The sequence below is a fragment of the Castor canadensis genome, chromosome 11 (genome assembly GCF_047511655.1).
Source record: "Castor canadensis chromosome 11, mCasCan1.hap1v2, whole genome shotgun sequence".
NCBI classification, from domain to species: Eukaryota; Metazoa; Chordata; class Mammalia; order Rodentia; family Castoridae; genus Castor; species Castor canadensis.
In genome coordinates this window covers 24,571,276-24,599,132 of record NC_133396.1, presented here as the reverse complement: position 1 = coordinate 24,599,132, position 27,857 = coordinate 24,571,276, and the positions used below count along the sequence as shown (strand labels likewise).

The 27,857-nt window shown below is 39.1% G+C and overlaps 1 protein-coding gene across 3 annotated transcripts in view; it reads right to left on the bottom strand.

Moving 5' to 3' along the window:
* Npepps (aminopeptidase puromycin sensitive) overlaps positions 1–27,622 on the bottom strand; it is an 84,655-nt gene extending 57,033 nt beyond the window's left edge. The window contains exons 1-4 of one of the 3 annotated variants that reach the window (XM_074045918.1): positions 22,893–23,025; positions 22,656–22,773; positions 17,879–18,050; positions 4,912–4,996 (exon numbers count right to left, since the gene is read on the bottom strand). In XM_074045918.1, the coding sequence (XP_073902019.1) occupies positions 4,912–4,996; positions 17,879–18,050; positions 22,656–22,773; positions 22,893–23,010 (493 nt within the window). In that variant the 5' untranslated portion in view covers positions 23,011–23,025. Of the gene's footprint in view, positions 1–4,911; positions 4,997–17,878; positions 18,051–19,120; positions 19,195–22,655; positions 22,774–22,892; positions 23,026–27,581 lie in introns of those variants that run through there. The other 2 variants (XM_074045919.1, XM_020159200.2) reach the window with 2 other exon arrangements.
* Positions 27,623–27,857: the final 235 nt, after the last annotated feature.

Here is a 27,857-nt window from a genome sequence, read left to right as displayed (position 1 = left end):
CCTTTATTGCTATTTTACTATTTTTACTCAAATTCCTTTAATTAAAAAAAAATTTTTTTTGGCAGTACTGGGGTTTGAACGCAAGGCTTCATGCTTGTTAGGCAGGTGCTCTAATACTTGAGCCACTCCTCCACTCTTGGTGCTCTGGTTACTTTTGATATAGGGTTTCACATTTTGCTTATGTAGGCCTGGACCACAATCCTCCTATCTATGCTTCCCATAATGGGGATGACAGACATCCACCACCATTCTCAGCTTTTTCTGTTGTGATGGAGTCTTACAAATTTTTTGCCTGGGCTGGCCTTGAACCTCCATCCTCCCAATCTCAGCTTCCCAAGTAGCTAGGATACAGGCATGAGCCAGCAGCACCTGGCTAAAATTTCTTTATTGGGTATTCTTCCTCTCTTTCAATCTTCCTGTTAAAGGCTGCATGTATTTTCAGAACAATGACATTAAATCTACTGCAAAGAGTTGGCTAGATAATTTTATTAGATATAATAAAATTATGAGAGGCTATATATTACTAAGAGTTGGATCAAGTGTGAAGAACCATTCCATTTTGTCAAGTTAATAGTTTTGTTCTGAAATTATTAATATTTGCCAATATTTCTAAACTTGTTCAACTAACTACATGTACACTCCCACATGTGCACATTGAAATATACAATTGCACTTCAAGAATAAACATGGCAAAATTTACATGTCTTATATCGATAGACCAAAGTGATGCGATAACAGATCTGAAGCTATGTATCAAAACTTTATATGAAATGTTGTATTATTACCAATGAAAAACTTTCTTACACAGCTAATTCTACAAACATACCTAACAGGGTATACTAAAGGAAAAGTTGGTACAAAATTTTCAAGTGATCATTTTCTATGTGGTTTTACCCAAGGCACCTGTTAATGATAAATTAAAGGACTCTTTACCTGTTAAGGACCTGAGTTCAGGCACCCAAGAGTTTCATATTTCTCTTGTAGAAGCTGATGACAATACTAATCCCTGCCTTGTGTAGGGAGGTGCATTCCTTGCACTGGCTTAAGTGCTAGTGATTTCACCAACCCTTGAAGTGCAGAATAGTAAAAAAAGTTTTTAGCCGTTTTTCTTACTGGTTTCTCATTTTTTAAATATTACAAAATAAGATCTCAAATAGGTTTTTAAAATAAATATGTTCAAATGACAGTGTCTTAAGTTTAAAAAGACACATGCCAGCAAGTCTTTTGATATTACTGCACATATCACAAGATGGCTTTTTTAATTCATTAAAAACTTACACAAAGCAACAATTTCATGTCTTCAAATAATTTTATGATTTTACCTTAAAAGCTTTCAAGTTTAGTGGCTACAGACACCTAAATCAATTTTCCAGAAGGCAATCATAAGTATTAGTGAGTTAGTAGATCTGATTGGCTGGATTAAAATTTTCTATCTTATTAACTCATCTATTTCCCCATCACTAGCATATAACCCTAAAGAGCAAGCAGTCAAATTTATAACTACTAGTTTCTAAAGAAGTAACACACATATGCTCCTACAAGGCAAAAATTGTAAAATGCTACTATGTCCAAACACAAAATTAAGGAATAAATACAATTTCCCACTTTCTAAATTACACTCTAAAGTTAAAAAGGCTTTCACATGATCCTAGGTTTTTTCAGTTGTTGTAGGAGAAAAGGGTTGAAAAATATAATTTTTTCTGAAAAAAAATTTTTATGTACCTAAAAATATATACATGTACATATATAAAATAAAATGTTCACCTCACCCTTGTTAGAATAGCCATCATTAGCAACACCACCAACAACAGGTGTTGGCAAGGATGTGGGGAAAAAGGAACCCTCTTACACTGTTGGTGGGAATGTAAACTAGTACAACCACTCTGGAAAAAAATTTGGAGGCTACTTAAAAAGCTAAACATTGATCTACCATTTGATCCAGCAATACCACTCTTAGGGATATACCCAAAAGACTGTGACACAGGTTACTCCAGAGGCACCTGCACACCCATGTTTATTGCGGCACTATTCACAATAGCCAAGTTATGGAAACAGCCAAGATGCCCCACTAGTGACGAATGGATCAAGAAAATGTGGTATCTCTACACAATGGAATTTTATGCAGCCATGAAGAAGAACGAAATGTTATCATTTGCTGGTAAATGGATGGAATTGGAGAACATCATTCTGAATGAGGTTAGCCTGGCCCAAAAGACCAAAAATCGTATGTTCTCCGTCATATTCGGACATTAGATCAAGGGCAAACACAACAAGGGGACTGAACTTTGATCACAAGATAAAAGCGAGTGCACACAAGGGAGATATGAGGATAGGTAAGACACCTAAAAAATTAGCTAGCATTTGTTGCCCTCAATGCAGAGAAACTAAAGCAGATACCTTAAAAGCAACTGAGGCCAATAGGAGAAGGGGACCAGGAACTAGAGAAAAGGTGAGATCACAAAGAATTAACCTAGAAGGTAACACACATGCACAGGAAATTAATGTGAGTCAACTCCCTGTATAGCTGTCCTTATCTCAACTAGCAAAAACCCGTGTTCCTTCCTATTATTGCTTATACTCTGTCATCGACAAAATTAGAGATAAAGGCAAAATAGTTTCTGCCGGGTACCGAGGGGGTGGGGGGGGAGGGGGCGGAGTGGGTGGTAAGGGAGGGGGTGGGGGCAGGGGGGAGAAATGACCCAAGCATTGTATGCACGTATAAATAAAAAAAAAAAAATTAAAAAATAAATAAATAAATAAAATGTTTTATCTCGATCTCTTAAATCATCTTTTTTCTGTAAGTGTACATTTCTCTCTTGATTTGTTTTAGTGAAAACAATAACTGGGCTTCCTTAAGATACAGATCATGATGAGTTTAGCACACTTGTGCATATTCAAAACTTTTTAAGTCCTCTGAATTCTATCCTGGCATTACAGTAGAGGAAAATAAAAAACAAACCAAGCTGAAACCTGGCCAACCAGAAGATGTACATTTATTTTTTACAAGATGTGTTAGATATACTAGGAATCACTTTAAAACCCAACATTGAATTAAATGTTCTCTACCTACACCAAGAAAGCCTGTTTGTATGTACATGGCTGAACTACTTCCATTTTTTTTCCCCACAGTTGAAGAAATTAAATAATCATTCTTTGATTTATCAATTTTTCTGTTTTCTTTTTTAATTTTGCAGTACTGGGGTTTGAACTCAGAACCTCTTGCTTGGTAGGCAGGTAGCTCTACCACTTGAACCACAACCCAGCCCAATTTACTTTTTTTTTTTTTTTTGTAATGAAAGTGATAGTAAATGTTATTAGAAAAGAAATAGACTTTAAATAGACTGAAAGCAGGTCATCTCTAGAGTGAGAATAAGACAACCAGACAAATTTTTAAACCTTGGCATTCATTCAAGTCCATTTGAAGGATCTATTCCTCTAAAACTTAAGCTGTCTGGGCTGGTGGAGTGGCTCAAGTGGTAGAGCTCCTGCCTAGCAAGCAAGATGCCCTGAATTCAAATCCCAGTACCACAAAAAAAAAAAAAAAAAAAGCCCTGCAGCTGTTTGATCTCATTTACAATCAACTGAGCATAACATATCCATGGCAAAAGATGAGCAACTACTACTACTTCATTTCCGTATGGACAATTTTTTTTTTGGTGTGGTATTGGGGTTTGGATTCAGGGCCTCACATTTGCTAAGCAGGTACTATAACACTTGAGCCATGCATGCCCGTACAGCTCTGGCCAAGATAATTAAAGAAAATTTATTACATAAATTTTTCCAGGCCTTAAAATGAAACTTGTATGCTTCTTTTCAGTAATAATGTAAAGAAAGAAAATAGCAATACAAAATAGAAATTAAAACACCAAATCTCAGCCAGGCATGGTGGCTTATACCTGTAATCCCAGCAACTCAGGAGGTAGCGAATAGGAAGATCAAAGTTCCAGGCCAGCTTGGGCAACAAAAAAGAAAAAAAAAAAATCCAGACCCCACTGTCAATTGATAAGTTGGGTGTGGTGAGTCACACTTGTAATCCCAGCTACACAGGACACTACAGGTAGGAAAATGGTGGTCTGAAAACAGCCTGGGCAAAAACACAAGACCCTAACTGAAAAATAACTAAAAGCAAATAAAGGGCTGGGGGCATGGCTCAAGTGGTACCAAGCATGAGGCCCTGAGTTCAAATCCCAGTACCACAAAAAAAAGGCTTTCTCTAACTTTATTTTATAACAAATGAGAAGACTTTGTAAGAGGAAATGTCTTTAAATGGTATTTTTAAAATACAGCTTATATAAAAATAAGATTTGAGGCCCAAACTGATTAAATTCTTATTGAAATTACAATGTCAAAAATAGTTCTCATTTTAAAGATGCTAATAGGGTTCCCACACATTCTATACCATGCTTCTTTTTAATATATTCTTCCCCTACAACTACCACTATCATCTAGCTTCTAGCCTTCATATTTAGCCTCCATAAAGAAAGCACTTTTCTCTCAATTATGAGTAAGACTTATTAACTCAATTTAGATCTATAATTCAAGGATGGAGGGAGATCTTTTAAGAAAAACATATAAACTAAGCTCCCTTAATGAACCTTTCATGTACAAAGCACTTAATTTTAAAAGTAATTCGTCAGCTTTATTATGCATGCAATTATATTCATTTTACACTTATGAAAAAGTGATTTGCCTAGAGTCACAAAAGAAATTAATGCTTCAAATATAATTTAAATTGTGACATTTCTTTTATCTCATAATACAGTTCGATTACACTATTCAAATATTCCCATAAACATCTAAAGATTTCCCTATTTTTAAAATAAAAAACATTGACATCTCAACCTGAAAGTACATACAATCACACATACACACAAATACATATAGCAAATTAAAGTGGCAAACAACTCTTACCTTCATCTCCTTCTGGTGCATAGGAAGCTGTAATAATGTCAATATCAGCACAATTCATCACAATCTGATTGGTCGCCTGCCTCACCTAAGAGGAAAAGAAAACCAGTAGTCAAAAATAGCCCTAATTAATAATATGCACAAATTCATCTTGAACTAATAGTCCAGACAAGTTTTTTGTTGTTGTTGTTTTTTGTTTTTGTTTTCTGAGACAAGGTTTTGCTATGTAACCCAGACTGGCCTTGAACTTTCAGTCCTCCTACCCCAGCCTCCTAGTGCTGGTATTACAGGTATGTAACATCCCACCCAACTTTACAGGAAATTTTTAAAAACCCACACTGCACTAAAACCCAAACTGAGCATTTATGCACCAATGGTAGAAATAAGTGAGAAATTTCAAGGCAATCCAAATTTTCTAAATTATATTAAAAGCAATAAGGAACATTTAAATACCTTGCACCATCAACATCTGACCAACCAGTTGCCAGTGGCTCGTACCTATCTACTTGGGAGGTTGAGATTGAGAAGATCCTGGTTGGAAGCCAGTCCAGGCAAATAGTTTAAGAGACCCCTATCTTCAAAATAATCAGAGCAAAATGGACTAGAGGTATGGCACGAGCAGCAGAATGCCTGCTTTGCAAGTCCAAAGCCCTGAGTTCAAAGCTCAGTCCTGCCAAAAAATAAACAATTAAAAAAAATTTGACCAATATGTCAAATAAAAGCATCTTTTTCCCCAAACCCTGACTTAATGCCACTTAAACTTTTTAAATTTCAATTTTTTTTCGTTAGGAAGTATTTCTTACATATTGCATAATTACATTTTGTGTAACCACATTTTGTGTGATACTAGAGTTTGAACTCAGGGCCTTATACTTGCTAGGCAGGCACTCTACCACTTAAGCTCAACCTCTATCTCCATAACATATTTAAACTTGCATCTCAAACCTACTATGAAGTCTTCTTTGAGGGTAAAGGAAGAAGGTGGATATACCCCTAAGCTATGTCATAACCTCATTAACATAATCTTTAAATTTTTCTTTTCCCAAAGAAACATTTCAGATTATCACAGACACTAATAGCCAACTAAAATTAAATGAAACTTTAAAACTGTCTTAGTTGCTTCAGATAAAAACAAAAAACGTGGAGCTCCCTCTTATCCATGACCAACTATAGCCCGAAAATATTAAATGGAAAATTCCATACATAATTTTTTTCTCAATGCTGGGGATCAAACCCAGGGTCTTGTGCTTGCTAGGCAAACATTCTATAACTGAACTACATCCACAGCTTGAACAATTTAAATTGCACACCTAAGCCAAACATAATGTCACATACCAATAGTCCCAGCACTTGGGAAGATGAGATAGGAGGATCTTGAGTTCAAGGCCAGTCTGGGCTACATAGCCATACACTGTCTTTAAAAAATAAAAACTGCACATCTTAGCAGGATGAAATCTTCATATTGTCCCATATGAGGATCATCCTTTTGTCCAGCATACCCAGACGCCAGACTTTGTACACTACACACAGTCGCTTAGAAGCCCTCTAGGTTATCAGATTAACTGTGCTGAGGTATACAAGTACCAGTATCCAAGTAACCCTTACTTTACTTAATAATGGCCTCAAGGTGCGAAAGTAGTGATACTAAAGAGGTATCAAAGCATTAAAACATGGAAGGACAGATTAATTCTGGTACCTTATAGAAACACTTCAAGGCATATAAGAAAAATATATGGGTCTGGTACTGTCCATGGTTTCAGGCCTTCACTAGGGGTCTTGGAACATATCCCCATGGACAAGGGGGAACTACCCAATAGATATAATGAAACTCTCATCTATTCTCCCTTATTCCCTAGAGGTAATCACTATTCTAAGAATACTGTAAGGCTGAGGGGCCTGGTTCAATTAGTAAAACAGCTACCAAGTGCAAGGTCCTTAGTTCAAACCTTAGTATCAAAAAAAGAAAAAAAGGATATTGTATCTTTCTCATATATGTTTTAGTACTTTTGCTACAAATATATAGACACAATGTTTTTAAATTTTACAGAAATGGTATCAAAATGTTTAAAACTTTTTCCAACTTGCATTGTTCATTTAACATTACGTATTTGAGATAGGTTAATGCTAACAGATATAGATCAAATTCATTAATTTCAATGAATTAAATTAGTTTTAACTCCTACCCAGTAATATTCCATTCCATGAATAAACCAGTTAATTGTAACCCCTACTCAGTAATATTCCATTGCATGAATAAACCAGTTATTTATCCAGTCCCTTTTTAAAGGAAGAAAGGTTATTTCCACATTTTAAATTTATTTTTCCTCATTTTGTTTAAACAACTTTATGTTTGTTCATACAAATAAAATAGCGATATAATAAAAATCTTGGTCCATGTTTTCTTATAGACAGACGGAAGAATTTTTCTAGGGAAAAAAACCTAACAGTGGACTTTCTGGGTTGCAGGACAAACATCCTCAACTTTACCAAGAATTGCCAAATTATCCTCCAGAGTGGTACCAATTGGCATTCCCATGAGCAAAGAATTTTAAGAACACCACTTTCAACATCTTCTTCCCACTTGCAGCATCTTCAAAAACACTTAGGGCTGGTGGAGTGGCTCAAGTGGTAGAGCACCTGCCTAGCAAGCATGAGGCCTTGAGTTCAAACCCCAGTACCACCAAAAAAAAAAAAAAAAAAAACAGATAAAAAGACCAAGAATTTCAGAAAGAGGCTGGAGTTAGTCTGGGCTTTGTAGCAGAAAGAATGGCCCACTCATTCTGTTACCAAGTTGTGAGATGCCTTTAATTAAACCAATAAATTCTGCACCATACTCACAGTCTGCTTTTATAAATCTCATTAGCGTATTCTGTTTTGTGTTTCAAGTCAAATATTAACGGCAGTATTTTTCAAATAAAAAAACACTTAAAAATTTGATAATATGATGAGCATTAATGTTATCCTATCATTTTAATTAGAATTTCCCTAATTACTACTAGCATTGATTACTAAGCAAGTTTTCATATATATGCCATTAAGGTTTTTTGTTGTTGTTGTTTGTTTTTGGTGGTACTGGGGCTTGAAAGTGGGCCTCACATTTTCTAGGCAGGCACCCTACCATTTTGAGCCACTCCACCAGCCATGCAATTAAGTTTTTCCTCTGTGAATTACTTGTTTAATCTCTGGCCCCTAGTATATATGAGGCCCTGGGTTCAAAACCCAGCAACACAAAAATAATAAAAATAATTCCTTTTCCTTTTTCTTTTTTTTTTGGTGGTATTAGAGTTTGAACTCAGGGCTTCACGCTTGCTAGGCTCTACCACTTGAGCCCCTCCGCCAGCCCTTTTTAGTGTTGAGCACTTTTGAGATAGGGTTTCGTGAACTATTTGCCCAGGCTGGCTTTTAAAAACAATCCTCCTGCTCTCTGCCTCTCATGGAGCTAGGATTACAGGCACACATGCCCAACTAAAAATCCTTCTTAAAAAATCTTTCTATTGCAAAACAAAAATGTCATTAAATGAACAGCTGTTTTGTTTTCTGAGTGGCAATATTCCTTCACATCAGGACGTACCCAAACAGCACTAAAATCTTATGCCTAACTAGCCATTTCTGGCTCTACATTTGAATAAAAAAAGAAAAAAAAAACTCTTTGCCTATTCATAAACCAACTTAAAAGAAAAAAATTTAGCCAGGCATGGCGGCTCAAGTCTGTAACCCTAGCTACTTGGGAGCTGGAAATCAGGAAGAATGCAGCCCAGACATAAAAAAAAGTTCCCGAAGCTGGGCACAAGTGGCTCACATCTGTAATCCTAGCTTCTTGGGAGTCCGAGATCAGGAGGATTAAGGTTCAAGATCAGGAGGATTAAGGTTCGAGACCAGCCCAGGCAAACAGTTTGCAAGCCCCTTCTCCAAAATAACCAGAGCAAATTGGACTGGAGGTGTGGCTCAAGTGGTAGAGCACCTACCTTGCAAGTGCAAAGTCCTAAATTCAAGCACCAGTCACACCAAAAAAAAAAAAAAAAAAAAAAAAAAAAAAAAAGAGGAGAAAAAAGTTCCTAAGACCCCATCTCAACAAATGGCTGGGTGGTGGTGTGAGTCTGTCATCTCAGCTACGCAGGGAAACACAAGGCTCAGAGGCAGCATAAAGCTATACTCTAACTCAAAAGTAACCAACATTAAAAAAAAAAGGGAAGGAGAGGGCTAGTGAGTGATTCAAGTGATACAGTGCCTGCTCAGCAAGCTTGAGACCATGAGTTCAAACCCCAGTACCACCAAAGAAAAAAAAATTTTTTTAATTATTACTTGGAGGCTGAGATGGAGAGGCTGGTGGTTCTAGGCCAATCCAGGCAAACAAAGTATGCCAGACCCCATCTCAATGGAAAAAAGCTGGACATGGTAGCACTTGCCTGTCATCTCAGCAACAGTAGATTGTGGTCCAGGTTAGCCTAAGCAAAAAGCAAGATTCTATCTCCAAAATAATTAGAGCAAAAGGGATGGAAGCATGGCTCAAGCAGTAGAGCTTCTGCAAGTGAAAAGCCCTAAATTCAAACCCCAGTACACCCTCCCCTCCACAAACACAAAAAAAATGAAAAACACAGAAAAATGAAGTACCTACTGGACTTTGTTTCAAAGCATAAAATGAAAAAAAAAATCAGAGTTGGAAGTATATGCATGAGACTAATAATAATGGTTTAGCAAATAGCCTTAATCCTTTTCCAGGTAACCACACTGTCATCCATCAACATCTACAGTGAATTTTTATTTATTTATTTTTTTGCAGTGCTTGGATTTGAACTCAAGGCCTACACATTGAGCCACTCTGCCAGTCCTTTCTTGGGGGTGTGTTTTTTTTGAGATAGGGTCTCACAGAACTATTTGCCCAACTGGCTTCAAACTGCAATCCTCCTGAACTCTTCCTCTTGAGTAGCTAGGATTACAGGCATAAGCCACTGGCGTCCAGCTACAGCAAATTTTAATGATAGCCAAGTAGTTAAATCTACCAATGTCAAAATACCTGTATGACATTACATTTTGTGTACTTTGGAAGGCCACAGTACGCAACATCCAATTACAAATATATTCCAATTCCTCCCATGTTTTGGGAAAACTCACCTATCTCTACTAATGAATTAAGTTGCTTGTTAATAGCTACTAATTTTTTTTTTCAGGGTACTGTCATTTTTGGAAGAGTGGAAGGAAACAGCCAAAAGAACAAAAATATCTATCTTAAAAATAGAACTCAGGTGCCTAGCAAGCATGAGGCCCTGAGTTCAAACCCCAGTACTACCACCACCAAAAAAAAAAAACCAAAAAACAAAAAACCTCAGAGGCTGGAGGTATGACTCAAGTGGTAAAGCACCTGTTTTGCAAACATGAGGATGTGAGTTCAAACCCCAATACCACCAAATAAATAAATAAATAAATAAATAAAACTAGAACTCCTAACTCTTAACTGTAATCCAGCTACTCAGGAGGCAGAGATTGGGAGGATCATGGCTGGACTCCATCTTAACCAGTAAGTTGAGCATGGTGACACACACCTAGTACCCCAGCTACTCAGGAGGCATAAATAGCATCACAGTCTAAACTGGCCCAGGTAAAAATGAGAAATCCTATTAAAAAAAAACTAAAGCAGCCAGATATCGATGGCTGACACCTATAATCCTAGCTACTTAGGAGGCAGAGATCCCGGGATCAAAGTTCGAAGCCAGACCAGGCAAATAGTTCAAGAGAACCTATCTTGAAAAAACGCATCACAAAAATAGGGCTGGTAGAGTACGAGGTGTAGGCCCTGAGTTCAAACCCCAGTACCGTTTAAAAAAAAAAAAAAAAAAGTGAAGAGAGCTAGCGGCATGGTTCAAGTGGTAGAGTACCTGCCTAGCAAGCACAAGGTGCTAATTTCAAGCCCCAGTATCACTCCCCACCCCCCCCTCAAAAAACTGAACTCAGCCAGGTGAAAGTGGCTCATGCTTACAATTCTAGCTACTTGGGAAGCTAAGATCAAGAGGATCCTCATTCAAGGCCAAGCCAGGCAAATAGGTCAAGAGACAAAATGGACTGGAGGTGTGGCTCAAGTGGTAGAGTACCTGCTTTGCAAGTGTGAAGCCCTCAGTTCAAACTCCAGTCTCACCCCTCCCCTCCCCAAAAAAAGATGGTGGTACATCCCTGTAATCCCAGTACTTGGGAAGCTGAGATATAAGAATCTGGAGTTTGAAGCCAACTACATTTCAAGGACAGCCCAGGTCTACATATCAAGACCCCATCTCAAATAAAACAGAACAAGGAAGGAAAAAAAAAGAAAAAATAGAATTCCACTTGAATTTTAAAAATCAGTCAAACCAGGCACCTGTGGCTTGCGCCTGTAATTCTAGCTGCTTAGGAGGCAGACATCAGGAGGATAGTGGTAAAAGCCAGCTCGGGGCAAATAGTACATAAGACCCTATCTTGAAAAATCCCTTCATAGAATGGGGCTGGTGGAGTGGCTCAAGGTGTAGGCCCTGAGTTCAAACCCCAGTACCACAAAAAATAAAATAAATAAATAAATAAATATCAGTCAGTATATTGTACCCCATATTAGAAATGCATTGATTTTTAAAAGCTGACCAAAAATGGGATAATCTGGGCTAGTGGAGTGGCTCAACTGATACAGCGCCTGCTTAGCAAGTGTGAGGTCCTGAGTTCAAACTCCATTACCACCAAAAAAATTTACATAGATCATAAACAATGTAATTGATGCCTGCTAAACTTCATGCCTTCTTCAAATATCCTTGAGACCCATTTACTTTCCTACAATTTCTTAATTTTTTAAAAATGGGATAATCTATGAAAAGTGATTATGTTAGCACTTACTGCCTGACATGTAAAAAAAAATAAATCTAATTTTAAATAAATCTTATTTTAAATCTAATTTTTAAATAGCCACATAGACACAGGCATACACACTGAGTATAACATAGTATAACACTAATCTTTTTCATACATTTTCAACAATAGCTCTGATCTGATGATGTAGTACATAATTTCTCATATACTGGTAATACCACGTTAGTGTTACTTGTACGTTCCTACACACACACACACAAATGAATTTCAGCATTAAATTCTTCAGTTTCCAACTTTAACATGTTGGCATACAGATTGTGTTGATAACAAGCTTACTTACAATTTTTCCATTTAATGCTACTAAAGGCTAGAATGTTATTATGTCCTTTCTTTATATCAACACCAGGGTTAAGTCTTTCTGGCTCCTATACAGAGTGCCCTTCAACTGAACCACACACTAAGTAATGGCTGTACTAAAGAGGCAGTGTGACCCTTGACAATAATTTTACAATGAAAGTTTCCCAAGAGCTAGGGACATGCAATCTGAGACAAATTTTCTTCCTGAATGACTCTTTACTACAATCACTCCAATACCTCTTCCATATACAATAGTAAGACTCAGCAGTTTTTTTCTATTGCCAAAATCTAGAAATATTAATAAAAGAAAATATCCAATATGAAAATTCCCAATACTAATCAGCCAGAAGTTTGAGTCACTTTCCCTAATATGTGATTTCACTGTTAAATTTTTGTAATAATTGTTGCCTTGAACAGTGCTATAATTTCTCAAATCAATAAGAAACAAATAATTAGCAAACTCAAATTGAGCCAAGTTTTCTAACAAAAGAAATATTGAGAAGAGCAAGTAGGAGGTCAAATATAAGTTCCATTAATGTAAAAAGTTTAAATACACAGAACATTAGTATTTATAATTTGTGGCTACTTGCATATGCAATAAAAGCTTAAAACTACATGTAGGAATAAATGCACTTACTTTAAGACAGAAGTTACTTTTGGGGAAGGAAAAACATGCAAATGAGTTTTAGTGGTATCTATCACATTTTACTTTCCCCAAAACATATGTGGCCCAAAGCAAATGGAGCAAAACACTAAATGTAGGTAGTTTTCTGTATTTTTTTTTTTTTTTTGCAGTTCTGGGGCTTGAACTCAGGACCTTCACCTGGAGCCACTCTGCCAGCCCAACTTTTCTGTATTTTTAAAAACATTTCCTGATTTAAAATAAAATTTGAAAGACATTACAAATGACCAAATAAAACAAGAACCACATACTTGTATGGTGTTCAAGACAGAATCTCAGTTAACAACAAAACAGCTATCAGAAGGTTCAGGGCTTTGCCACTGACTCATGTACAGATTAGAATAAGGTATACTTTACAATAAGAATAGACTCACTTATGTGGCAAAGTTTATATAAATTTCATAGATAATTTACTACATGAGACCACGTTCTATCCAGGTTGTATAGACAGTATCAATTATCCAGAACAAGGAAGTTTTTTTTAAAAGGCATGTATGCAAAGCCAGAATAAATGATACAAAGTCCATACAATTAAAGCTCATGCCCTTTACTAGGAAGACAATCCAACAAGCTCTTCTTAGAAACTTATTTTTAAGCTCAAACAAGCTTGTTTATCTGGTTACATAGACCTCTTCAGCTCAAGTTCAGAAGAGGAAAGAAACTGCACAATAGGCAACAGCAAGGTAAGTAAGCAGCAAGAATAACCTGAGTGCAAAGAAAACAGACAAGTTTAAGGAACAGACATTAAACTAATAAATTATAGCACATAGTTTGAAGTAATTTTTATGGTTAAAAGTAATCTATGGCATCAATAACATGTTCAGAATAATTTGATGTAGAAACAAATAAGAAATGGATGGAGGGAGAGGACAGAAAGAAGGAGGGAGGGGAGAAGTGAGGGGGGCGGAAGGAGGGAGAGCGTGATGGAGGAAGGAAGGAAAGTTGGTTATGAAGAATTATAAATCCTAGGCTGGGAGACATGGCTTAAGCTGTAGACTACCTGCCTTAGAAGCACAAAGCCCTCAGTTCAAACCCCAGTACTGCCAATAAAAATAATAATAAAAAAATAAAATAAATAAAGCCTAAAAAGATGTTTTAGAGTATTTTCAACCAAATTGTTTAATTTTTTAAAAAGGTCTTCATGCCTTAAAGGGTAAGCTTCATTTATCTGAAAAATTAACTACAGAAATCAGTGCCAGATGACATTAAACAAAGCTTAATATACAAAACATTTTGGAGGTGAAGGTAGGGATTAACCCAGGGCTACCACTGAGCTACACTTTCCCACCACAAAAGTTTCTCCTACTTCTTTTCTCATATAGATACATTTTCATAAAATGAACAGAAAAATCAGAACAAATTCCTTATCACCATTCTTCCAAATTTAATTTCTTTCTTTTTTTTTTTTTTGTGCTGGTGATTGAACCCAAGGCCTTGAAGCTCTACCCCTAAGCTACAGCCTCAGCCCCTCAAATTTAAGACCATTTAATGATCTGGAACAATGCTAGCAAGTTATTAATTTTACCATTTTTTAAAGTATCAAAAACACTGCCACAGTAATTGCATAAAAAATACACAAAATATGGGCTGAAAATTTTGTAACATAGGATTGACAATAACAACCATTTAGTGCCAAGTTTTTAGCCTGCCAAACTACATTATCTGCAACTCTCCTCTTAGTGTTGATTTAGTCATCTCCAACATAAATATTTTGTTGACGGAGGCCAGAGATTGGCTATTATGTTCTGATCTCTGGTTTTCGTGGGTGACGTTAATTTCTCTGGCATAGATAAAGTAATTTCATAAGAAAAAGTCCCAATTACAGTATGAACCACTATATACTTCTTAAAATGAGGAATTACAGTCACTCGTGTAATCCATCTTAATTTATTAGCCATAAAGGAAGAGAATCAGAATTTGAAATCTCTGCAAGAGTTCACTGATCTCAAATACACACTGTAAAAGAGAGGGAAAGAAAAGGAAATGAAATGAATTATGGACCTAAAGAAAGTAAACAGAAATTTCTATAGGCCTATAATTAATACATTTTCAAAATGTATTAATGAATTAAAAAACATTCACTTATGTGAAAGACAACTTAATTTTAAGTCACTGAATACTGTCTACTTTTTTTCTCCTTTAGAAGTCCATACCACAGGCCAGGTTAAAAATATACTAAGTTTCTAATATGTAACTTGTACAAATACTCTGCTCTTCTCATATAATTTTGCAACTAAAGCAACCAAGCAACTTGCATACTTTGTGTAATATGATTCCAACTGTTAGGGAAGTGACCTAATATCAGTTATAAATCTAGGTTTTTAGAAAGAGGAATTTTGTCAGTATTTTTAAATTTTCTCAGTAAGATATTGCCTAATACCACAACTTTAAACTTATATCTTCAATTCATGGATTTTAAAAACACTAACATTTGCTTCTAATTACCTCACTAAGTCTTTTTTTACACTTCAAGTCACATCATCCTTTAATAAAAACTGTTCTGCTGGGCACCAGTGGCTCAAGTGTATAATCCTAGCTACTCAGGAGGTAGAAATCAGGAGGACTGCCATTCAAAGCCAGCCCAGGCAAATAGTTTGGGAGACCCTATCTTGAAAATACTGAAAATAAAAAAGGGCTACAAGAGTGGCTCAAGTGGTAGAGCACATGCCTAGCAAGCGTGAGGCCCTGAATTCAAACCCCAGTACTGCCAAAGAAAAAAAACTATTGCCAGGCGCCAGTGGAGGACTGATGTTCAAAGCCAGCTCGGGGAAATAGTTTACAAGATCCTATCTCTAAAAACCCTTCATAAAAATAAGGATGCTGGAGTGGTTCAAGGTGAAGGCCCTGGGTTCAAGTCCCAGTACCATAAAAAAAAAAAAACTATTATAATTCATTATCATGCCAACTTTGTGTTGCCACATAACCTGAAAAGAATTTTTAAAAAAAAAAATTGTTTTTCTTTTTTTTTTTTTTTTGGCAGTTCAAATTAGAGTTTGAACTCAGGACCTTGCACTTACTAGGCAGGCACTGTATTACCCGAGCCTCCTTCCAGCCCTGAAAAACATTATATGAAAAGTTCATGCTACTATAAAGATCCATTTATTTCCTTGTATCAAATTAACAAGTCAGCCAGACACAGTAGTATGCACCTCTAATCCCCAGCCTCTCTGAAGGCTGAAGGAGGATTCCAAGTTTAAGACCAGCCTGGGCAACATAGCTAAACCCTATCTCAAAAAAACAAAACAAATTAACAAATCCCTGCTAATGTCTAACATACCATATAATATGTAATATCTAACATGTTTGCTTAATGGTAAAAACCACTCTTCCACATATTTCTCATCTTTAGAAAAGGAGTAAGGAAAAGTATGTCACTACTTGTTATTCTTTTCAACACTTCATTAAAACTCACGTCTTAATAAATAACCATTTAAAAATATGTACTATTTTTTCCTCAAATCATTTCCCTAAACATCCATGCCTCCCAAAATTATGAATTCATTATGCCAACTAATGGGGCAGGAAACAAATTAATTTTAATGTTGTTCTTTTCACATAATGTAAAATCATCCACAGCTAGGTCCTTCTTCCAAAGGTTTGCCAAGTCACAAGACACTCTCCTGTACACAATCCCTTCCGTCTGCCCCTTGCCAACATATACTGAACTCTGATCACTTGCCTTAAACCATAATAACCTCTCAAATCCTAATTTAGACCCAAGATGCATTCATCCTGATTCATACTAATGGAAAAATTTTAAATCACCTGACTTTCACAGGAGTAAGTTCTGGCTTTTGATGCAGCCATACCCTAGAGCCCTCATGCTTTCAAACAAATGCTCCAAATCTAACAGTATACTTTGAAATTCTCTATTTATAGGTATATTTTCAATCTGAGTATGAGACCCTCTTGGCTTTCAAAGACAGCTGCCAACTTTCAATTCATTCAGGTACTAGTCTACACTGCTTTCATTTTACTGCTACACACACCCTGATCTTTCAGGTTAAGGCCTAACTGATTCCCCACCCCCACCCCTCGCTGCAGTAGGAAAAGCAACGAAACTATATTTATCACCAGACGGCTATTAAGCAGCGCCCATTTTTCATTTTAGATTTCATATAACACATCGTGCAGCACGATACCTATCGCAAATGTCTATTGTTCAGGACCTCCGTAAGGGCATCTATACTAATGCGTCTCCAAAGTCAAACAATACTTCAGATAATGCTTAGGGAGGAGAGAGGAGAGTATGATTCACCAAAAAACTGCAGTGAAGAGTAATGGAATATTTTCACCACTGGTATATAAAACTAAGAGCTTCTTTCCGAGGAGGGTACATCTGAGCAACCATCACTGTAGCAATAAATCCACCAGCTTCAAAGGTTGCAAAGCAAGGAAGAATAGCGGGAGAACCCCGCGGAGCTGGGGTTCTCCCGCAGCTTCTCTAGAGGTTAGGAGAGAACAAAGTCACTGCTGCACTGTCACTAGAGGAGAAGGGGGAGGGGGCGGATCATCTTGGAAACCCAGCCCCTGGGCTGGAGCAGGCGGGGAGAACTCAGCGAGGCTGCCTGGGATTAACATTCTCGTTCCACTCTCTCCCCCTTCTAGAAGCTCCCCTCCTCGCAAACAGCGCGGCGGCCAGTGTCCCAGATGACCGCCCCTTCCAATCTATCCCCGTGGGGTGTAGGGACAACCCCAGAAAAGAACTGAGTCAGAAGGCTGAGACACAGCGGGGACTCCCATGACCCCTCCGGCCTCCCCAATCCCCTCCAACCTCTCCCAGAACTCTTCCAAGCCCGGAAGGCCGGGGACGGGGGGAGGGGGCGCCCCACACAGGTGTGCTCGCGGAGCGGGGCCGCCGGCCCCCGCAGTCCCAAGCGCAGCAGGGCAGAGCACGCCGGCCCGGCGCCCGCGGCCGTCCAGAGGGGCGCGCCGGAGCTGGAACCTCCTCCCGACCCTGGTCCCGGTCCTGGTCCCGCGGCCCCAGGACCCACCCGCTCTCCCGGCCGGGCCCCCCCCCAGCCCAGCCCAGCCCTCCTCAGCCCTCCCCAGCCCAGCCCAACCCGCGGGCGCGGCCTGCTTGCCCCTGGCGCCTGAGGGTCGCCGTACCTGGGCGGCGGCCTCCAGCTTGCCCTCGAAGGTGAAGTCCAGCAAGTCAGGCTTGAGGCAAAGGCTGTAGTTGATGGGAGAGACATCGGCAGGCAGCCGCTCGAAGGGCCTCTTCTCCGGCATCGCGGCGAGGCCCAGGCTGTGGAGGCGGCGGCGGCGGCGAGAGGAGCGGCTGAGGAGGAGAAGGAGGAGGGGAGGAGGCGGAGGGCCGAGGAAGAGCAGGCGGCGAGCGAGGGAGGGGGCGGCGGCTGCCAGCCACATCCACCGAGCGCGGGCGACCGCCAGAGGGGAGCCACCGGGGGAGCCTGGGGACAGGGAAGAGACCCAGCCGGAGCACTAGGGGCCCGGAGGGCGGCAGTGCGGGCGGGCGGGCGGGCTGCCTGCCTACGGGGAAGGGGGCGGAGGGGAGGGAAGGGGAGGAGGGCCGCAAGGAGGAGGGAGGGAGGGAGGGAGGGAAGGAGGGAGGAGGCGGTGGCTACGTGCGCGGCCCCGCCGGCCGGGCGCGCCCACGCGGGGTGTGCGCGCGCGCGCAGAGCTAGGGGAGGGTGCGGCCAGCGGGCGGGAGGGCGCGGGGCGGCTCCTTGCGCTGCACCTGTCCTCGCCACGCGGGAGAAGGGGAGGCCTGGGAGCCGGAAGGAACCAGGAAGGACTTGAAAAGCCGAGGGAAAGGCGGAAGGGCGCCTGAGCTGCGGTGGGAAGTTATAGGCCACGCAGTTGGGCAGTTCTGTCATGGTACTAGAGTAACACAGCAATTCAAGGCATTCCCCAAACCTCCAGATCAGCTGGAAACGCTGACCTGAAGCTTTTTGCCCATAATTCCTGTTAAATAACAAGTTGAAGGGATGATTTCAAAGTTTTATTTTGCCCGAAAATCTTTAGTAATCCAAGTTACTTAAACCAATGAGATTTGAACTTCTGAGAGGGAGATTTCAAAAATTAAGAAGATTTCTGTTCCCGTGATTTAATGTTTAAGGTAAACATTTTCTTTCTTTTTTTTTAAGTGGGAGTTCCAAGGGATGAACCCAGGGCTTGAAACAAGATAGGCAAGCGCTCTTCCAAATCAGCTACCCTCCACAGCCCCTTTTCCCATTTTTATCTTTGTTTCCATCTTCTTAAACTAAAAGACCCTTCATCAATTGCAACCTGTTTAATAGTGAACTAGCTGTGGCTCCTTCCATTATTTAGATATCACACAAATTGTGATCTATATGTTAAGTGTCAGAGCAAGAAGAGGCCAGGCACCTGTGGCTCACACTTGTAATCCTAGCTTCCTGGGAGACTGAGATCAGAAAGATTGCCATTCCAAGTCAGCCCTGGCAAATAGTTGTGAGATACATATCCTGAAAAAAAAAAAGCAAAATGGACTGGAGGTGTGGCTCAAGCAGTAGAGTGCCTGCTTTACAAGTGTGAAGCCCCAAGTTCAAACCCCAATCACACACACACAAGCAAGAAGATGTATTCATTAAACCATATTCCTTTATAGAAACTTCTCAGGTAGAACCAAAACTTAATTTCCAAAACTCAGTAGAGAATGTTATACTGGACCAGCACTGTCAGACAGAAATACACTGTGAGCCACTAGGTTCAATTAAATTTTCTAGTAACCACATCACAAAAAAGTAAAAAGAAAACAGGTGAAATTAATACATCTAATTTAACCCAACATATCCAAAATATTATCATTTCAACATGTAATCAGTTTTTAAACTATTTTTGGTTTCTTGTCTTTTGAGATAGGGTCTCACTATGCAGCCTAGGCTGACCTCAAACTGCTCATCCTTCTGAGTGTCCTGAGTGCTGGAATTACAGGACTATGCCATCACACCCTGCTATTTTTAAAGTATTAATGAAATATTTTACTTATTTTATATCAATTTTGAAATCCAGTGTGTATGTTACAATTACAGCCCATCTGAATTTCCGCTAGCCGTATTTCAAGTGCTCAACAGTCATATGTGCCTAGGGACTATTGTATTTGGCAGACCGTTTTGAACACTTGGCCTGCCTTTCTGCCCTCTGAATCATATGTGCCTTTTATAAGGACAGACTGGAAGGCTGCAATTCTTTCAAACTGAGATGTGAGATGGGGCCTTTTGTTTCATGAATGAATTCCTGCAGCCACTTCAGTCATAGAAATAATCATAGTTTAACTAACATTAATAATTTAACTGTAAATGGATATTTAGTGAGTGCTTCCTAAACACTTTTTTACATACTAATTCACTTAGTCTTCTCAGGAACTCTGTGAGGTGGACACCATTCTGTTTTACAGATGGAAAAACAGGCACACAGAAATTCAATAACTTGAGCTGTTAGAGTGGCTCAAGCAGTAAGAGCGCCTGCCTAGCAAGCATGAGGCCCCGAGTTCAAACCCCAAGTGCCACCAAAAAAATAAAATAAAAAGAGCCAGACACTGGTGGCTCAAGCCTGTAATCTTAGCTACTCAGGAGGGCAGAGATCAGAATGATCATGGTTCAAAGCCAGCCCAGGCAAATAGTTCACAAGAACCTATCTCGAAAAAACCCATCACAAAAAAGAGCTGGTAGAATGGCCCAAGGTGTAGGCCCTGGGTTCAAACCCCAGTACCACAAAAATAAAATGAAATTCATTGACTTGCCCAAGGTCATACAGCTAATAATTGGCAGAACTGGAATTGAGACCCAAGCATTTTTTAAAATCTCTCTTTGACAATTTTACAGCAGTTTCCCTATTTTTCTAACTCTCCAGTTTTTTCTTTTAATACATCTGTATCTCAACTTCTCAAAGTGCATTTGCATTATGCAAGAACTCAAAAGTCTCCCTCTTGTCTGTTAAAGCAAATTTGGTTCATAACTATTTAAGCCTGTCCATGAACTATCCTTACCATTTTCTTAGACTTTATTTTTTTCTTAACCATTAACATAAACTCTCCAGTCTTAATAAGCTAACCTGGTCTGGAGGCATGGCTTAAGAGGCAGAGCACCTGCCTAGCAAGCATGAAGCCCTGAGTTCAAATTCCAGTACACCAAAAAAAAACCTGTTTGACATTCGGTCTTTATAGCTTGCTCATTCTTTCTTTCCTATTATTGCTCATGCGTTATTGCAGCTATGACCTCCTCATCCTTTTTGGCAAACCCATGCCCCTCCCTTCCTCTTCCTTTAAAACTCACCTTTTCCAGAAAGCTCTCATTGACTGACTCCACCCAATTTTAACCCCTTTCCCTTCAGCTCACAAGTACTGGTTTTTGCTGACTTATTTGTACTTGTTTTTCTGTTCTGTAATTGTATTTTAAATTTGTGTGTATAAATACATATGTGTGTATCTTTGACTAGCAAGAGCTCGCTTTCTTATTTTTATTATTTTTCTCTTCACTTATTTTTCTTTTTAAGAACTCGCTTTCTAAGTTTGGCAGAGTGGCCCAAGCGGTAAGAGCACCTGCCTAGGAAGTGTTATGCCCTGAGTTCAAACCCCAGTGCCACCAAAAAGGAAAAAAAAAAGAACTTTCTTCCTAATTATTTTATTACTTTCAGTACTGGATCCTACACAAAGTACATCTTAATTTTATTGAGTTTACTAACCATTTGATCAAATGATAATATTTTATTCAGACTAGAGGCTTTTCTTTATATACAAGATGTGTGTCCCACAGAGACGCTATATGAACCTATGAATAGAGACAATCTTCTTTTATAAAATCACAAATAAAATTCAAAACAAAGACACACATGAGCTGGGAATGCAGCTCAGTGGTAGAGCACTTGCCTAGCATGTGCAAAGCCCTGGGTTCCATCCCCAATACCCCCCAAAAAAAATTGATGACTAGGGTTATCAAATTTATGTTAGCAGTAATTGTGATCCAACTGAGGAAAAAGGGAACAACCTTACTTGGCCCAGTCCCTGGTTCCATGTCCTAGTAGATTCCAATGCAGCAAGTCAAAGGTGAACCCAGACTTACGACCTACAACTTAGAATAGGGGAGCAGAAGGTATCAGTTCCCTTACCTATGACTGGATAACATAAGCCCTGTGAAAGCTTCTCTGAAACAGCTGAAATGAACTCAAGGGCCCTTGGATATTCATTTCCCTCCATGGTGCTCCTGAAGTAAAGGGAAAGTCAGTGATGTCTCAAGATCATTGGTCCTACTTCTAACAGATTTCTAGGCTTCTGTTTACCAAGCCCTTGAAAATCTGCAAATAAAAAACCTGTTCAAGTCCACAAACTTCAATAAAAAGAAAGTGAGCTGGGAATATAGCTCAGTGATAGAGTGCTTGCCTGGGCTCAACAGACTGAAGACACAGGAAAATTATTTCAGTATTATCACTGACTTTCTGACCTAGAACAAGTCTTACACTTTCCCTGCCTCACTTTTTCCCATCTCTAACACAGATATATGCACAGTGATTATCTCAAAGAAAAGTTACTTCATTTGTGGCTTGGGAATTTCTTTTAAAAAGTCTTACCATTTTCTTAATGTCACAATGATCCTCATAGCCAGAGTAGTACTGGATATATACAGCAAGTATAAGACATTGAAAGAGATGTTTCAAACAAAAGAAAATATAAATGACTTAGATTAGGAAGCCAAAAAAAAGAAAAAAAAAATCCTGACTGTGGTACATTGAAAAAGGGAAGAGAAAGGTATGAAAAGTTTGAGAGACTATTACAAAACTCACCATGTTAAATCAAAACAAAATATTACTGTTACTGTTTAGCCTTCTTAGCTTAGAAATTATGGCCTTCACTGTTAATTTCAAGCATGGAAACTATAACTCTAATTCCCCTAATGTGCGGAATTACCTGCGGAATATGACAAAAGGGTTCCAAAAGCCAGCAACACAAAAAGTTGGAGAGCAATCCATAGAAAGCTGATCCCACGAGATCTCAACCTTGAGTCTTTTTCTGAACGTTAAAATGGCTGTCGGAATGACAGTTGGAAACGTGAGTAGACGGAATGTTGCCTCCTCATCCTCTGTTCTTCATAAAAGGGGGCGGGTTGATTCAATATGTAATATAGAGATAGATTTGTCTACTTACTTGAGAGTGGCAACATGATATCTACATCCAACTGTGGCCAAAGAAAGCTCCTAACTGGTCCAAAAAATTTCTGTTTCTCTTGGTATCTTTCCATCAGGAAGTTGAAAAAGTCATACATTTCCACCTGTTTTACTTCTTTTCTAGCCTCTCCCTTTTCTCCCCCCTTTCTTTTTAGTGTTTGTTGCCTTCTCCCAATCACTACTGAAGGTTTTTATTTTTTGGAGGGGGGGGGATTATTGGTACCAATCCTGAATGACTAGCAGTGACATGACTAAACCCAGCCCCTTTGTTGGTGAGTTGAAATGAACCTGTTTGGTTCACCAGGGCTTTGCAAAATACGAGTTGGGAAGTGAAGCCAACACCCTCTGCTGCAGGCAAGAATGCATCTCATGCGTGGGTCTCTGGAATGCTGCTGCAACATTTCTTGTGGAATCCCAAGTCTTTAAAGGTTACAGTGTTCTGGAGCTGGCATGCTGATGTTAGGTTTAAATGATGTTTGCCCTGACTTCAAATCAAAAACATCACTGTGAGCTGAAGTTGAACTAGACCAATGGAGTAGCCAAGAGGATTAGAAGTCTCAGAAGCTTGGCAACAAAGATCAGAGGGCCTCAGTTTCTCCACCCTTGGTTCTATTTCTTTTTTGCTTCTTAAATCTCTGACAATAAGAATTGACATCAGAATTAATCCTCACTCAGTATCTGATCCCATGCCTAGCAAAGAGAACAAATTCAGCCCTTGTCTGACCCGAGGTTAGGGGTGGGGTAAAGAGAAGAGACCCAAGACATTAAGGCCTGCCAACCTGGCAGAATCTCAGCTCATGGGGTATGATTTTACAACAGCAATTTGCCTTGGTGTCATAGCTACATGAATAATTAAAGATGAGATTCCTCTGCTGCCAGCCTCCTATAGAGATTGTATAGATTAATACACACTTTTAAGTGTGTATTGGGGGAGCTAGAAATTGGCTTGTGACCTGCTTATATACAGGACTCAACTGAAAGTCATCTCCTCCCTAATAAACAGATATTGGTACAGCTGAAGAGAGACTGTAAAAAAAGCATCTGGAACCCTTTCACTTTCAGATATTAGGTGTTTCCTAGGAAAACAGTCATGGCATGAAGACCAACTTTGAGGATTTTCAGCCACTTAAAAAAAATCTAGGTGGTAACATCTCTGTATTGTGAGTTGACGTGAAGAAGTCAAAGAGACAAAAGCAGTTCAAGGTGTTCATGTTCTTTAGCCTTGGGAAGCCTGTTCCCACAGATTTGTGTGTACAGTCTATTTTAGTTCAAAGTGGGATCACACTGTATAAAATATACATTCACTGAGAATGAGGCTTAGCACAGATGCTCTGAGGACCTGACATCAGGAATTAGGGCAGGCCAAAAAAATTTTCTTTAAACAAAAAGGCATAATTTAAATGACTTGAGAGAGATTTATGAGCCAAGCATGGTAATACATGCCCAGTACCTGGGGAGCTAAGGTGGAGGATTGCGAGTTGGAGGCCCACCTAGTCTACGTAGCAAGACCCTCAAGAGAGAGACAGAGAAACAAAGACAGAGAGACAGATACACACACACACACACACACACACACACACACACATATACACAGGGTAGGGAGAGAGGAGAGGGGAAATTGATTTATGTTCTTGCTCCAAACCTAAGAACTGAAGGCCACAATTTTAGCAACTCTGAACTCTGCTATGCCCTGTCCTAATGTGTCTCAGTGCCAAGAGATACTAAATGTTGATTTGTTTAACCCTATGCACTTTTACTAAAGTTAACCATTACTATCTTTTTTTTTGGCAGTACTGGGGTTTGAACTTAGGGCCTCATGCTTGCTAGGCAAGCACTCTACCACTTGAGCCATTCTGCCAGCCCTTTTTTTATGTTAGGTATTTTCAAGATAGATTCTTGAGAACTATTTTCCTGGGTTAGCTTCAAACTGCAATCTTCCTGATCTCTGACTCCTGAGTAGCCAGGATTACAGACATCAGCTGCTGGTACCCAGCTAGTTGTTATTATCTTATTTCAATGCAAGAAGATACCAATAGATGGAGGGAAGAGTGGCAGAATCAAAGAAATGAAAGAGATAGGAGAAAAAGGATTGACCATTGTACAGAAAAGAGTGCTATTATTACTGTCTGACAGGCAAATCACTGTCTCTAGTTTATAAAACCTGCCCCTTTTAGGAATTAGAATCAGGTAGTTCTATCCAAGTTGAGTTCAGATATGAACTTCACAAGTTGCAGTACTGCGGCTGGAGGAGTGGCTCAACTGTTAGAACACCTGCCTAGGGAGCATGAAGTCCTGAGTTCAAACCTCAGTACTGCAAAACAAACAAACAACAACAACAACAAAAACCAAGTTGCAGTACTAGAAGTAGATATTTCATCTTTCTCCTAAATAGGAATTCAGCTGATAGCTCAATGGTAGAATGTTTGCCAAGCATGCATGGGGCCCTGGTTTCAATCCCCAGTATTGCTCCTCATCCCCACCCCTCAAAAAGGAAAACAAAAACCAAGAAATTTGAAAGGTAAACTCTTCAAGGCATTTGTCTTCCATAACTTTCCTCCCCTTTCATGGGAAAAGGACAGAAAATCCTGGTACATGATGTTATAAACCCTAGGATGCAAAAACTGTATTTAAAGATAACAAAAGTAGGTTGGAAATGAGTTTCTTTTTCTCTCTCTGTCTCTCTCTCTTTTTTATTATTGTTGTGTCTTCTTCAAATAAAAGGGGAAAGGAAGGGCTGCTGGAATGGCTCAAGCAGTAAGAGAGCCTGCCTGGCAAGCATGTGGCCCTGAATTCAAGCCCACTGTTACCAAACCAAAAAGAAAAAAAAGGAAAAAGTTTCTAAAGAGGAGAGGAAACTGACACAGGACAGACATAGAAGCAGCAATTTGCCCCAGATTAATGCAAAGCAAAGACTAAAGCCACTATTGGAGAAGGGTTTCTGGCTCCCAGTCCTTTCGCCTTTCCAAATATCCTTGTGTCCTTGGTAACTGATAGAGGACACAAGTGTTAAAATATTAGGGGAACCACCCATGCCCTAGATTTTATAGGATACTCCTGACTGCAAATATTCTTTACTGTTGTCAAAAGCCACTTAAATGTCTTAGAAACCTCAATATTATGGCATTTGAGTTTAAAGAAAAATGACAGGATTGTATGCCTGGGAGTTATGGCAAAGAGTGCACATAAATAGCTGGTGTCAAGGTCGTGTCACAGGAAGGAGACAGAAAGATCTGATTGCTGGAATAACCAAGCAGCTCAAATAAGGGTAACAGAATTCCATGCTGCAGAACATCAGCTGATGCTGAAAAGAGTGCCCTCTCCATGAGTACTCAAACCAGACCTGGAATGGCACTGATGTTTTCAACCCACCTATGGAGTAACAGTGCTCCAGGCTCCATTAGGCAGGCTGCTACCCTGGAGCTCTGACAAAGTATGACAGGTCCTACAAAGACAAACAATGGGGTAATCCTTTACTGAAAGAGGTGGGGATGACTTCATTGGAACAAAATATTTTCATTCAGCATTTTCAAAGTCCTCAAACTGCTTTACAAAATCAACTCTGCTCATTCTTCACCAGGAATAGCAAACCTAACAAGAGAAACAAGTTTTCTAGGTTCATGAATCTATATGTTTAATCCAAGGCTCTTAGTCCCTGCACAAACCCCAACCCTAAAGATTCAAATAAAGTGTACTCTTTATTTAGTGCAATTAATCCATTATTACATGGAATAATTGAAAATACATTTAAATGTATTTCACAGCGTAAAGGAGACAAAATGGAAATCCATGGAGCAGAAGAAAGGTAAGTATGTCTCAAATATTTCATAGGACATGCTTGTATTAAAAAATACACCTGATGACAGGCACCAGTGGCTCCTAGATATTTGGGAGGCTGAGAACTGGATGATCCAGGTTTGAGGCCAGCCCAGGCAAATACTTTTCAAGAGCTCATCTTCAAAATAATCAGAGCAAAGAGGACTGTGGCTCAAGCAGTATAGCGCCTGTTTTGTAAACTTGAAACCCTGAGTTCAAACCCCATTCTCACCAAACAAAAAAGGAAAAGAAAACCCAATCCTACCAAAAAAACCCAAAATAGACATTAAGTAGGTTCATATTTATTGTTTATCCAAAATTCAAATCAAATTGGACATTGTGTATTTTGCTAAATCTGGCAACCCCATCAGTCCTTGCTTTCAGATTTTAAAGATTGTATTCAATGGCTTTTGAATTGGTTGATTTTATAAAAGGGAATTTTAAAACAGCTTTGTGTTTGTAACAAGCTCTTTCTTAAGAACCGGTTGGCATTCTGTCATGTTTAATTTTTCAGACTACAAAACCCCTAAAAAGATCCTCTCATTTCTGATTTTCTTATACCTCAGAGTATTTACCTTTGTTGGAAACAGCATAGGTTAATATCAACTGGCTCCATAAAAACTAACCTGCCTTTTGAAATATTTCAAATACTTTAAATACTATTTCTGAGATTAAATACTCATGTGCAGAATAGGGTGTGCCATATTTTATAAGAAATTGCTTTGATGGTGATGTTGGCAAGATTATGTCAGATAGTAGCCGAGGGCTGATGTACCACTCTGGAAAACCAATATTGATGTTTTAATTTTTCTTACCACTGTTATTATCTTAATATACTTCTAGTATTTCCACTTACCTGAAAATAATGCAGGCAGACATTCTAGACCCAATTCTGCCACTCCTGTAAATATTAAAGTGTAACATTTTGATGGTCAAGGAAGAAAAAAACTGTGAAGAGTGAATATTCATAGATTTTCAATCAAGAAGTATCCCAACAGAATCGCCCATTTTTCTATAACCCCCAAGGAATGAAATCTTTTCTGTTATCATTAATAATTTGATTCTTCAGAAAAAAAATCATCTCCTCTTCACTTGTTTTTAAACACTTACTGAATGCCTAGCTTGTGCCACT